We start from the raw sequence: 15226 nt of genomic DNA on the forward strand, positions 1-15226 counted from the left end.
GGCTGTATCAGGAGCCACTCTAACAGGCTGTATCATGAGCCACTCTAACGGGCTGTATCATGAGGGGCTGTATCATGAGCCATTCTAATGGGCTGTATCATGAGCCACTCTAATGGGCTGTATCATGAGCCATTCTAATGGGCTGTATCATGAGCCACTCTAATGGGCTGTATCATGAGCCACTCTAATGGGCTGTATCATGAGCCATTCTAATGGGCTGTATCATGAGCCACTCTAATGGGCTGTATCATGAGCCACTCTAATGGGCTGTATCAGGAGCCACTCTAATGGGCTGTATCATGAGCCACTCTAATGGGCTGTATCAGGGGGCTGTATCATGAGCCACTCTAACGGGCTGTATCATGAGCCACTCTAATGGGCTGTATCAGGAGCCATTCTAAAGGGCTGTATCATGAGCCACTCTAATGGGCTGTATCATGAGCCACTCTAATGGACTGTATCATGAGCCACTCTAATGGACTGTATCATGAGTCACTCTAACGGGCTGTATCATGAGCCACTCTAACGGGCTGTATCAGGAGCCACTCTAATGGGCTGTATCAGGAGCCATTCTAATGGGCTGTATCAGGAGCCACTCTAATGGGCTGTATCATGAGCCACTCTAATGGGCTGTATCATGAGCCACTCTAATGGGCTGTATCATGAGCCACTCTAATGGACTGTATCATGAGCCACTCTAATGGGCTGTATCATGAGCCACTCTAATGGACTGTATCATGAGCCACTCTAATGGGCTGTATCATGAGCCACTCTAATGGGCTGTATCAGGAGCCACTCTAATGGGCTGTATCAGGAGCCACTCTAATGGACTGTATCATGAGCCACTCTAACGGGCTGTATCATTGAGAAAAGTCTAGAAGTCTGTCTGTGTTTAAGTCATGTGTGGAGCATGTCTTTAGCCTATGTGTTAATGGGAACAGTCGACAGCATCCTTGTGACGTCACTGTCCTGTGCTTAGCGAATGGTCAATTGAGCCTGACCGGGATGATTGTCCACATTGTAAAACCAATGTAAAAGTCCCAAATTTGCAACAAACCTGTCTATCTAGCAGTCCAGGTCTGCCTCAGAATAGATTCTTTGCGTATTGTTTTTATAATCTTCACATCCTGTCAGTGACACGGTGAGTCACACACTGAATGCATAGGACCTGCTATTCCCCAATCTCCTCTCTGAGAAAATAAACTGTACGGAGTTGGCTGTTGATGACAATTTGTCAGGCGTTCTAGCCTATACATCTGGCTCCCAGTTGGTCGTTCGGTCGGACGGTTGGTCTGTCGATTAAATCTATCTATCAGCCCCAACTGAAACAACTTTCCGTGCTAACTTATCAGACTAATTGAGATAACATTAGGAGTAAAAACATTAGGAGTAAAAACATTAGGAGTAAAAACATTAGGAGTAAAAACATTAGGAGTAAAAACATTAGGAGTAAAAACATTAACAATTCCTACATTTTTTTTACAGTCCTCTGTGTTAAGCTATGAATGGCTGGCAATGAATACTATTGAGAAAGAGTGGGGTAGTATTTAATTTACCCGCTGCAGCTACTCCATCCAGCATGCAGACAATATAACGGCCAAGTACCCTGCCAATTTACTGCCAAAAAGTATTGCTTCTCTGTGATGTGGGTTGGTGGGAAGGAGTGATGTGGCGTTGATGTTGGGGTGGGGTAGGGTAGGGGTGGTGGTGGTGGTGGTGGTGGGGGGTTATTTGGTATTTTATTAGGATCCCCATTAGCTGTTGCAAAAGCAGCAGCTAATCTTCCTGGGGTCCACATGAAACATGAAACAGAACATCATTAGACAAAAACAGCTCAAGGACAGAACTACATAAATTTTTAAAAAGGCACGTGTTGCTTACATATGAATGCACACACAAACTATCTAGGTCAAACAGGGAGAGGCGTTGTGTAGCTTTATCTGTTTTGTGAAACCAGGTTTGCTGTTTATTTGAGCAATATGAGATGGAAGGAAGTTCCATGCAATACGGACTCTATATAATACTGTACGTTTTCTTGAATTTGTTAAGGTTTTGGGGATTGTGAAAAGACCCCTGGTGGCATTTCTGGTGGGACAAGTGTATGTGTCAGAGCTGTGTGTAAGTTGACTATGCAAACAATTTGGGATTTTCAACACATGAATGGTTCTTATAAAAAGAAGAAGTGATGTAGTCAGTCTCTCCTCTTAGCCAAGAGAGACTGGCAGCATAGTATTTATATCAGCCCTCTGATTACAATGAAGAGCAAGACGTGCTGCTCTGTTCTGGCCCAGCTGCAGCTTAACTAGGTCTTTCCTTGCAGCCCTCGGCCACACGACTGGACAATAATCAAGATCAGATAAAACTAGAACCTGCAGGACTTGCTTTTTGGAGTGTGGTGTCAAAAAAGCAGAACATTTGTTTAATAGGGACAGACCTCTCCCCATCTCTTTAATAGAGACAGACCTCTCCCCATCTCTTTAATAGGGACAGACCTCTCCCCATCTCTTTAATAGGGACAGACCTCTCCCCATCTCTTTAATAGGGACAGACCTCTCCCCATCTCTTTAATAGGGACAGACCTCTCCCCATCTCTTTAATAGGGACAGACCTCTCCCCATCTCTTTAATAGGGACAGACCTCTCTCCATCTCTTTAATAGGGACAGACCTCTCCCCATCTCTTTAATAGGGACAGACCTCTCTCCATCTCTTTAATAGGGACAGACCTCTCCCCATCTCTTTAATAGGGACAGACCTCTCCCCATCTCTTTAATAGGGACAGACCTCTCTCCATCTCTTTAATAGGGACAGACCTCTCTCCATCTCTTTAATAGGGACAGACCTCTCCCCATCTCTTTAATGGGGACAGACCTCTCCCCATCTCTTTAATAGGGACAGACCTCTCCCCATCTCTTTAATAGGGACAGACCTCTCCCCATCTCTTTAATAGGGACAGACCTCTCCCATCTCTTTAATAGGGACAGACCTCTCCCCATCTCTTTAATAGGGACAGACCTCTCCCCATCTCTTTAATAGGGACAGACCTCTCCCCATCTCTTTAATAGGGACAGACCTCTTCTCCATCTCATTTAATAAGTTTTGACATGACCAATCTCCCAAGTCATCTCTTTAATGTTCAGGGACAGACCATTCATTTCCCCATCTCTTTAATAGGGCCAAAGACAATGCTCTCCATTTTTAATAGCCCAGGAACAGTGGGTTACCTCTTCTCCATCTCTTTAATAGGGACAGACCTCGGTTACTCCATCTCTTTAATAAGGACTACCTGCTCCCCATCTCACTTTAATAGGGACAGACCTCTCCCCATCTCTTTAATAGGGACAGACCTCTCCCCATCTCTTTAATAGGGACAGACCTCTCTCCATCTCTTTAATAGGGACAGAGTGTTGGGTCTGGGTTGGGATGGGGGCTCTGGGTTGGGCATAGGTTGTGTTGGGCTTGTGTTGGGCTCTCTCCATCTCTTTAATAGGGCCAGACCTCTCTCCATCTCTTTAATAGGGACAGACCTCTCCCCATCTCTTTAATAGGGACAGACCTCTCCCCATCTCTTTAATAGGGACAGACCTCTCCCCATCTCTTTAATAGGGACAGACCTCTCCCCATCTCTTTAATAGGGACAGACCTCTCCCCATCTCTTTAATAGGGACAGACCTCTCCCCATCTCTTTAATAGGGACAGTTGTCTCCCCATCTCTTTAATAGTGTTGGACTTGGGGTGTTCTCTCCCCATCTCTTTAATAGGGGGAGACCTCTCCCCATCTTTACAACCATTGAATCTATATGTTTTGTCCAGTGTTGGACAGTTTACAATCTAAGGTAACGCTCAAGTCATTTAGTCTCCTCAACTTGTTCAACAGCCACACCATTCATTTCCAGATTCAGCTGAGGTCTAGAACTTATGGAATGATTTGTACCAAGTTTTGGGTTACAATGCTCTCTTATTTTAAATGACAGCCCAGGAACAGTGAGTTAATTGTGCTTGTTCTGGGGGGCAGAATGACAGATTTGTACCTTGTCAGCTCTGGGTTGGGACTCGATCTTGCAACCTTTCGGTTACTGGTCCAACGCTCTGGGTTAACCACAAGGCTACCTGGGGGCACAAATATAAGTATAATTGCTCACTGTTTGTCGTGGGGGGCATTTGTTGGGCTTAAGTTTGCTCCACTTTGCCAATTAAATAATCATTCAAATAGTTGGGGGTCAACATCACGTGATTTTGTGATGAGTAAGTCATCTTTCTGCCCATAATTTAATTTCAAGTTTTTTTCCATATCATTGATCTTAGCTTCATAATACAGTTTCATCTTCTTTTTGTTGAGTTTAGTCACATAGTGTTGGGCTCTGGGTTGGGATGGGGGCTCTGGGTTGGGCTTGGGTTGTGTTGGAGTATTCTGGGTTGTGGTGGGGGCTCTGGGTTGGGCTAGTGTTGGGTTGTGTTGGGGGGCTCTGGGGTGGGCTAGTGTTGGGCTTGGGTTGTGTTTGGGGGGCTCTGGGTTGGGCTAGTGTTGGGCTTGGGTTGTGTTGGGGTGTTCTGGGTTGGGCTAGTGTTGGGCTTGGGTTGTGTTGGGGGGCTCTGGGTTGGGCTAGTGTTGGGCTTGGGTTGTGTTGGGGTGTTCTGGGTTGGGCTAGTGTTGGGCTTGGGTTGTGTGGGGGGGCTCTGGGTTGGGCTTGGGTTGTGTTGGGGTGTTCTGGGTTGGGCTAGTGTTGGGCTTGGGTTGTGTTGGGGGGCTCTGGGTTGGGCTAGTGTTGGGGTTGGGTGTGTGTTGGGGGGCTCGTTGTATTGGGGGGGATGGCGTTGGGCTTGGGTTGGGGGTGGTGGGGGCTCTTGGGGTATTGGGATGGCGTTGGGCTTGGGTTGTGGTGGGGGCTCTGGGTTGGGCTAGTGTTGGGCTTGGGTTGTGTTGGGGGGCTCTGGTATTGGGATGGCGTTGGGCTCTGGGTTGTGGTGGGGGTCTCTGGGTTGGGCTAGTGTTGGGCTTGGGTTGTGGTGGGGTGTTCTGGGTTGGGCTAGTGTTGGGCTTGGGTTGTGGTGGGGGGCTCTGGGTTGGGCTTGGGCTTGGGTTGTGGTGGGGGGCTCTGGGTTGGGCTAGTGTTGGGCTTGTTGGGGTTGTGGTGGGGGCTCTGGGTTGGGGGTTGGGGGTTGTGGTGGGGTGCTTTTGGGTTGGGCTTGGGTTGTGGTGGGGGGCTCTGGGTTGGGATGGGGGCTCTGGGTTGGGCTTGGGTTGTGTTGGGGGCTCTGGGTTGGGCTAGTGTTGGGCTTGGGTTGTATTGGGGGCTCTGGGTTGGGCTAGTGTTGGGCTTGGGTTGTGTTTGGGGGGCTCTGGGTTGGGATGTTGGGCTTGGTTGCTTGGGGGGCTCTGTTGGTGGGGGACCTTGGGTTGTGTTGGGGGGCTCTGGGTTGGGATAGCGTTGGGCTTGGGTTGTGGTGGGAGGCTCTGGGTTGGGCTAGTGTTGGGCTTGGGTTGTGGTGGGGGGCTCTGGGTTGGGCTAGTGTTGGGCTTGGGTTGTGTTGGGGGCTCTGGGTTGGGATGGTGTTGGGCTTGGGGGTTGTGTTGTGTTGGGGGCTGGGTTGGGATCGTTGGGGCTCTGGGTTGGGCTTGGGTTGTGTTGGGCTTGGGGGGGGCTCTGGGTTGGGATAGTGTTGGGCTTGGGTTGTGGTGGGAGGCTCTGGGTTGGGCTAGTGTTGGGCTTGGGTTGTGGTGGGGGCTCTGGGTTGGGCTAGTGTTGGGCTTGGGTTGTGGTGGGGGGCTCTGGGTTGGGCTAGTGTTGGGCTTGGGTTGTGGTGGGGGGCTCTGGGTTGGGCTAGTGTTGGGCTTGGGTTGTGGTGGGGGGCTCTGGGTTGGGCTTGGGTTGTGTGTGGGGGGCTCTGGGTTGGGCTAGTGTTGGGCTTGGGTTGTGTTGGGGGCTCTGGGTTGGGCTAGTGTTGGGCTTGGGTTGTGGTGGGGGGCTCTGGGTTGGGCTAGTGTTGGGCTTGGGTTGTGTTGGGGGGCTCTGGGTTGGGCTTGGGTTGTGTTGGGGGGCTTGGGCTTGGGTTGTGGTGGGGGCTCTGGGTTGGGCTAGTGTTGGGCTTGGGTTGTGGTGGGGGGCTCTGGGTTGGGCTAGTGTTGGGCTTGGGTTGTGTTGGGGGCTCTGGGTTGGGCTAGTGTTGGGCTTGGGTTGTGGTGGGAGGATCTGGGTTGGGCTAGTGTTGGGCTTGGGTTGTGGTGGGGGATCTGGGTTGGGCTAGTGTTGGGCTTGGGTTGGGGGGTTCTGGGTTGGGCTAGTGTTGGGCTTGGGTTGTGGTGGGGTGTTCTGGGTTGGGCTAGTGTTGGGCTTGGGTTGTGGTGGGGTGTTCTGGGGGGTCTGTTTGGCTAGTGTTGGGCTTGGGTTGTGGTGGGAGGGGGGGCTAGTGTTCTGGGTTGGGATGGCGTTGGGCTTGGGTGGTGGGTGGGGGCTCTGGGGGTTGGGCTAGTGTTGGGCTTGGGTTGTGGTGGGGGCTCTGGGTTGAGCTAGTGTTGGGCTTGGGTTGTGGTGGGGGGGGCTAGTGTTCTGGTTGTTGGGATGGCGTTGGGCTAGTGTTGGGTTGTGGTGGGGGCTCTGGGTTGGGCTAGTGTTGGGCTTGGGTTGTGTTTGGGGGGCTCTGGGTTGGGATGGCATTGTTGCTGGGCTCTGGGTTGTGGTGGGGGCTCTGGGTTGGGCTAGTGTTGGGCTTGGGTTGTGGTGGGGGCTCTGGGTTGGGCTCGTGTTGGGCTTGGGTTGTGGTGGGGGGTGTTGGGTGTTGGGCTTGGGTTGTGGTGGGAGGATCTGGGGGTTGGGCTTGGGTTGGGGTGTTCTGGGTTGGGCTAATGTTGGGCTTGGTGGTGGGGTGTTCTGGGTTGGGCTAGTGTTGGGCTTGGGTTGTGGTTGGGATAGCGTTGGGCTTGGGTTGTGTTGGGGGGCTCTGGGTTGGGATGGCGTTGGGCTTGGGTTTGTTGGGGGGCTCTGGGTTGGGCTAGTGTTGGGCTTGGGTTGTGTTGGGGGGCTCTGGGTTGGGCTAGTGTTGGGCTTGGGTTGTGGTGGGGGGCTCTGAGTTTGGCTAGTGTTGGGCTTGGGTTGTGGTGGGGGATGGGCTAGTGTTGGGCTTGGGTTGGGGTGTTCTGGGTTGGGCTAATGTTGGGCTTGGATTGTGGTGGGGTGTTCTGGGTTGGGCTAGTGTTGGGCTTGGGTTGTGGTTGGGATCGTTGGGCTTGGGTTGTGTTGGGGGGCTCTGGGTTGGGATGGCGTTGGGCTTGGGTTGTGTTGTGGGGGCTCTGGGCTTGGGTGATGTAGGGTTAACAATGAAAAAGAGTGGAAATAAACTGACAACTGGAGAGCTGCTGTTTCAGGTTTCACTGTAGCTAGATAACACAGATATCGTCATCTTGCCTCTCCTTTGTTCTCTGTTGGTCTGCTACAGTAGATAGAAGTCCTACTGTCCTGTGTTGGCTGCTATATGAAACAGACTAGTGTTCTAGGTGGGATATAATGATGGGAATAGGAACTGGCCTGTCAGGGTTACTGAGAATGTTCTGTGTCATTAGAACCACTGTAAACCACACCAGGGCCAAGACAAGGGCCCATATTCACATAGCATCTAGGATCAGGTCCCTCCTGTTAATATAATCTAATTCATTATGATCTGAAACTGTTCCTAGACCAACACGGCCAGAACATTAGATTCACTGTGAAGTGTAAACCACACCAGAGAAATATCAGGACATTTTTTGGGGGGTGGGATTTTTATCTGAAAAATATAATTATTTAAAATTAATATTCCTAGCTGCAACAGAGTACAATCTTCGATACCATTTTATGTCTGCGTCCCGTATGAAGGAAGTTAGAAGTAGTTTCACAAGCCAATGCTAACTAGTGTTAGCACAATGACTGGAAGTCTACAGGAACAGTTAGCATACTAGCTAACGACTCTGAGGAAGTAGATAATTGATTTCATTGCCAAAATCTCAAACTATCCCTTTAGTATGGAGGAAATAACAGTCATCGGAGATAATTACAGACATTTTTTTTTTGCGTAGAAATTTCTTAATGCGGGCCGTCTAAGTGTTAATTTTCAGGATGGAAAACGGTTTCAGTGTCAACTTAAATGACCAAAACTAGATAGAAAGTGTGCAGAAAAGGTATTGAACTATATATATTTTTTTATAAAACCATCTTTGAGAACTAACAATCAAATAAAACTAGACAGTCTGGGAGAATCGAACATTCCCAAAACCAGGCATGTCCGTTGATTAAGTTATAATGTTTGAGCAGAGAAAAACAGCGTTAACCATGGCAAAATGTGTAGAATTGATGGAAATTGGCTTTTAAACTGCAAAAATGTTCCCTACGCGACCAAGGTCCCGTTCTAGCTAATAGACTATGTTAATTCTCAATTCCAATGAATGGTGGGAAGGTCAAAATAAGGTTACTGTCTACCAAATCTCCACATTTTAAAATGTTGATTACTTCTACTTGGCATTATCATTCACCTGATGATAAGACAGGATGTGTTCTTGAAATTTTTGATAACAAATGATGGGGTCATGGGGGGCACTGTTTGCCTGGACCGGCAGTCCCTGGGCAAGAACATTTTGAAAACCTCTGTATCTACGGCAATGTACACCACACCAGGCCCAGAGCATTAGGTACAGCCTGGTCTTGGCCAGGAGGACAAAGATTCCCTGATCCTGATTGTGTTTACACTCTCTGACAACTCACATCTCATCTGATATCACTGTTAACACTCTCTGACAACTCACATCTCATCTGATATCACTGTTAACACTCTCTGACAACTCACATCTCATCTGATATCATCACGGTTCACACTCACACTCTCTGACAACTCACATCTCATCTGATATCACAGTTAACACTCTCTGACAACTCACATCTCATCTGATATCACTGTTAACACTCTCTGACAACTCACATCTCATCTGATACACTGTTAACTCTCTGACAACTCACATCTCATCTGATATCACTGTTAACTCTCTGACAACTCACATCTCATCTGATATCACTGTTAACACTCTTGACAACTCACATCTCATCTGATATCACTGTTAACACTCTGACAACTCACATCTCATCTGATATCACTGTTCACTCTCTGACAACTCACATCTCATCTGATATCACTGTTAACACTCTGACAACTCACATCTCATCTGATATCACTGTTAACACTCTCTGACAACTCACATCTCATCTGATATCACTGTTAACACTCTGACAACTCACATCTCATCTGATATCACTGTTAACACTCTCTGACAACTCACATCTCATCTGATATCACTGTTAACACTCTGACAACTCACATCTCATCTGATATCACTGTTAACACTCTCTGACAACATCTCATCTGATATCACTGTTAACACTCTCTGACAACTCACATCTCATCTGATATCACTGTTAACACTCTCTGACAACTCACATCTCATCTGATATCACTGTTACTCTCTGACAACTCACATCTGATCAACTGTTTCACATCTCATCTGATATCATCTGATATCACACTCTCTGACAACTCACATCTCATCTGATATCACTGTTAACACTCTCTGACAACTCACATCTCATCTGATATCACTGTTACTCTCTGACATCTCATCTGATATCACTGTTAACACTCTCTGACACTGTTAACTCTCTGACATCATCTCATCTGATATCACTGTTTACACTCTCTGACACATCTCATCTGACAACTGACAACTCACATCTCATCTGATATCACATCTGTTCACACTCTGACTCAACTCACATCTCATCTGATATCACTGTTAACACTCTCTGAAAACTCACATCTCATCTGATATCACGGTTCACTCTCTGACAATCTCATCTGATATCTCATCTGACAACTATCTCATCTGGTGACAACTCACATCTCATCTGATATCACTGACAACTCACATCTCATCTGATATAGTTCACTGTTGACAAACATCTCATCTGACAACTACAACATCTCATCTGATATCACTGTTAACATCTCATCTGACAACTGACAACATCTCATCTGTTAACTCTCTGACAACTATCTCATCTGATTAACACTCTCTGACAACTCACATCTCATCTGATATCACTGACAACTCACATCTCATCTTAACACTCTCTGACAACTCACATCTCATCTGATATCACTGTTAACACTCTCTGACAACTCACATCTCATCTGATATCACTGTTAACACTCTCTGACAACTCACATCTCATCTGATATCACTGTTAACACTCTCTGACAACTCACATCTCATCTGATATCACTGTTAACACTCTCTGACAACTCATCTCATCTGATATCATCTGATATCATCTGATATGTTGAACACTCTCTGACAACTCATCATCTCATCTGATATCATCTGTTCAAACTCTCTGACAACTCACATCTCATCTGATATCACAGTTCAAACTCTCTGACAACTCATCATCTCATCTGATATCATCTGATTCAACACTCTCTGACAACTCACATCTCATCTGATATCATGTTAACACTCTCTGACAACTCACATCTCATCTGATATCACGGTTCACTCTGACAACTCACATCTCATCTGATATCACAGTTCACACTCTCTGACAACTCACATCTCATCTGATATCACGGTTCACAGTCTCATCTGATACTCTGACAACTCACATCTCATCTGATATCACAGTTCACACTCTGAAAACTCATCTCATCATCTCATCTGATATCTGATATCACTGTTCACACTTCTGACAACATCTCATCTGAACTCTGACAACTCACATCTCATCTGATATCAGTTTCACTGACAACTCACATCTCATCTGATATCAACACTCTCTGACAAACTCACATCTCATCTGATATCACAGTTCACACTCTGACAACTCACATCTCATCTGATATCACAGTTCACATCTCTCTGAAAACTCACATCTCATCTGATATCACGGTTCACACTCTGACAACTCACATCTCATCTGATATCACTGTTAACACTCTATCTGAAAACTCACATCTCATCTGATATCACACTGACAACTTAATCTCATCTGATATCATGAACAACTCACATCTCATCTGATATCACGGTTCACACTCTGACAACTCACATCTCATCTGATATCACTGTTAACACTCTGACAACTCACATCTCATCTGATATCACTGTTAACACTCTCTGACAACTCACATCTCATCTGATATCACAGGTCACACTCTCTGACAACTCATCTCATCTGATATCATCTGAAAACTCACATCTCATCTGATATCACAGTTGACAACATCTCATCTGATATCACTGTTAACACTCTCTGACAACTCACATCTCATCTGATATCACTGTTAACATCTCATCTGATATCACAGTTCACTCTCTGACAACTCACATCTCATCTGATATCAAACACTCTCTGACAACTCACATCTCATCTGATATCACTGTTAACATCTCTCTGACAACTCACATCTCATCTGATATCACAGTTCACTCTGACAACTCACATCTCATCTGATATCACTGTTAACACTCTCTGACAACTCACATCTCATCTGATATCACTGTTTAACACTCTCTGACAACTCACATCTCATCTGATATCACTGTTAACACTCTATGAAAACTCACATCTCATCTGATATCACTGTTAACACTCATCTGACAACTCACATCTCATCTGATATCACTGTTCACACTCTCTGACAACTCACATCTCATCTGATATCACTGTTAACACTCTCTGACAACTCACATCTCATCTGATATCACTGTTAACACTCTCTGACAACTCACATCTCATCTGATATCACTGTTAACACTCTCTGAAAACAACTCATCATCTCATCTGATATCACTGTTAACACTCTCTGACAACTCACATCTCATCTGATATCACAGTTCACACTCTATGAAAACTCACATCTCATCTGATATCACTGTTCACACTCTGAAAACTCACATCTCATCTGATCACTGTTAAACTCTGACATCATCTCATCTGATATAGTTCACACTCTGAAAACTCACATCTCATCTGATATCACTGTTCTCTGACAACACATCTCATCTGATATCACAGTTCATCTGACAACTCACATCTCATCTGATATCACAGTTAACACTCTATGAAAACTCACATCTCATCTGATAGTTCACTGTTGACAACTCACATCTCATCTGAAAACTGACAACATCTCATCTGATATCACTGTTAACACTCTCTGAACTCAATCTCATCTGATATCAGTTCACATCTGACAACTATCTCATCTGATATCACGGTTAACACACTCTGACAACTCACATCTCATCTGATATCACTGACAACTCACATCTCATCTGATAACACTCTCTGACAACTCACATCTCATCTGATATCACTGTTAACACTCTCTTCACATCTCATCTGACAACTCACATCTCATCTGATATCACTGTTCAACACTCTCTGACAACTCACATCTCATCTGATATCATCTGTTAACACTCTCTGACAACTCACATCTCATCTGATATCACTGTTCATCTGAACACTCTATGACAACTCACATCTCATCTGATATCACAGTTCACACTCTCTGATATGAGTTCAAACTCACATCTCATCTGATATCACGGTTCAAACTCTCTGACAAACTCATCTGATATCTCATCTGATATCATCTGATATCACGGTTCAAACTCTCTGACAACTCACATCTCATCTGATATCACGGTTCAAACTCTCTCTCATCTCATCTGATATCACAGTTCACACTCTCTGACAACTCACATCTCATCATCACGGTTCAAACTCTCTGATCATCTGATATCAGTTCACATCTCATCTGATATGTTCACTCTCTGACAACTCACATCTCATCTGATATGTGACAACTCACATCTCATCTGATATCAGTGACAAACATCTCATCTGATATCACAGTTCACACTCTGAAAACTCACATCAAATGTCCTACTCTGTCAGTGAACCTCTCAGCACATACAATTAAGGACCTTTAAAAAACGTTTACATGGTGGTTTTAAGAGGTCAGTGAATTGGGGCTGTCTGAGTGGGATGAGAGCTGGGTTTAGTAGGATGGTTTGAGATCTGAGGGTCATTGGGACGGTGTGGGTTTAGTAGGACAGTGTGGGTTTAGTAGGACAGTGTGGGTTTAGTCGGACAGTGTGGGTTTAGTCGGACAGTGTGGGTTTAGTCGGACAGTATGGGTTTAGTCGGACAGGCTGGGTGAAGAACCAGTAACTGGAAGAAAAATAATGATGAGAGAGGGAGGGATAGAGTTTGAATGGAGTGATGAAATGACCAGTAGAGGAGAATGAGAGGGATAGAAGTGGAGTGGAAGGACGGATAGAAGGAAAGAGGATGTGGTTCAAGTGAAGACAGACTTAAATGGAGAGCAGGTGATGTCTGACCCTCTCCTCTCTCAGGGCCAGTGTTTGTTGTGACTGTCCGACCCTCTCCTCTCTCAGGGCCAGTGTTTGTTGTGACTGTCCGACCCTCTCCTCTCTCAGGGCCAGTGTTTGTTGTGACTGTCCGACCCTCTCCTCCTCTCAGGGCCAGTGTTTGTTGTGACTGTCTGACCCTCTCCTCTCAGGGCCAGTGTTTTGTTGTGACTGTCCGACCCTCTCATCTCTCAAGGTGACGGGAGTGACCCACCATGTGCAGCTCTCTGAGTCCCAAGCAGCCGATTGGCCCAGGCCTGACGGATATGCAGCAGTACAGCCAATGGCTGGCCAGCCGCCATGAAGCCAGCCTTTTGCCAATGAAGGAAGACCTAGCCCTATGGCTAACCAGCATGCTGGGTAAGTTATATGTGATGTATAGAATATATACATTCATATATAGATTAAAATATATGTGGATCCTACAGTATGTATGGGTCTACTGCTCATGATGGAAGACATGTGGCTCAACAACATGCTTGGGTAAGGCTTGGGGCTTCGATTCCCTCTGGGGACACCCACACCAACATGCTGGGTAAGGATTGGGGCTTCGATTCCCACTGGGGACATCGATACCAACATGCTGGGTAAGGATTGGGGCTTCGATTCCCACTGGGGACATCGAAACCAACATGCTGGGTAAGGATTGGGGCTTCGATTCCCACAGGGGACATCCACACCAACATGCTGGGTAAGGATTGGGGCTTCGATTCCCACTGGGGACACCCACACCAACATGCTGGGTAAGGATTGGGGCTTCGATTCCCACTGGGGACATCGATACCAACATGCTGGGTAAGGATTGGGGCTTTTATTCCCACTGGGGACATCCACACCAACATGCTGGGTAAGGATTGGGGCTTCGATTCCCACTGGGGACATCGATACCAACATGCTGGGTAAGGATTGGGGCTTCGATTCCCACTGGGGACATCGATACCAACATGCTGGGTAAGGATTGGGGCTTCGATTCCCACTGGGGACATCGATACCAACATGCTGGGTAAAGATTGGGGCTTCGATTCCCACTGGGGACACCCACACCAACATGCTGGGTAAGGATTGGGGCTTCGATTCCCACTGGGGACATCGATACCAACATGCTGGGTAAGGATTGGGCTTCGATTCCCACTGGGGACATCCACACCAACATGCTGGGTAAGGATTGGGGCTTTGATTCCCACTGGGGACATCGATACCAACATGCTGGGTAAAGATTGGGGCTTCGATTCCCACTGGGGACATCCACACCAACATGCTGGCTAAGGATTGGGGCTTCGATTCCCACTGGGGACACCCACACCAACATGCTGGGTAAGGATTGGGGCTTCGATTCCCACTGGGGACATCGATACCAACATGCTGGGTAAGGATTGGGGCTTCGATTCCCACTGGGGACATCGATACCAACATGCTGGGTAAGGATTGGGGCTTCGATTCCCACAGGGGACCCACACCAACATGCTGGGTAAGGGGACGATTCCCACTGGGGACACCCATACCAACATGCTGGGTAAGGATTGGGCCTTCGATTCCCACTGGGGACATCGATACCAACATGCTGGGTAAGGATTGGGGCTTCGATTCCCACTGGGGACATCGATACCAACACTCGCTGTTTTAAGTCACTTTGGATAAAAGCGTCTGCTAAATGACATGTATTTTTATTATATTATTGACTGCTCTGGAAATGGCCTTGATGTGGTTCGCTGTCATCAAGAAATCAAATATTTTTTTTTGTATAGCCCTTGTTACATCAGCTGATATATCAA

General features: G+C 46.8%; 1 protein-coding gene across 1 annotated transcript in view; it reads left to right on the forward strand.

Annotated features, from left to right (window-relative positions):
* LOC135509769 (growth arrest-specific protein 2) overlaps window positions 1–15226 on the forward strand; it is a 73556-nt gene that overhangs the window by 16664 nt on the left and 41666 nt on the right. Inside the window, exon 2 of the mRNA XM_064930669.1 lies at window positions 13651–13814. Coding sequence (XP_064786741.1) covers window positions 13670–13814 — 145 coding nt within the window. The 5' untranslated portion in view covers window positions 13651–13669. The remainder of the gene's footprint in view (window positions 1–13650; window positions 13815–15226) is intronic.

The sequence above is a fragment of the Oncorhynchus masou genome, chromosome 22, assembly GCF_036934945.1.
Source record: "Oncorhynchus masou masou isolate Uvic2021 chromosome 22, UVic_Omas_1.1, whole genome shotgun sequence".
Classification (NCBI taxonomy): domain Eukaryota; kingdom Metazoa; phylum Chordata; class Actinopteri; order Salmoniformes; family Salmonidae; genus Oncorhynchus; species Oncorhynchus masou.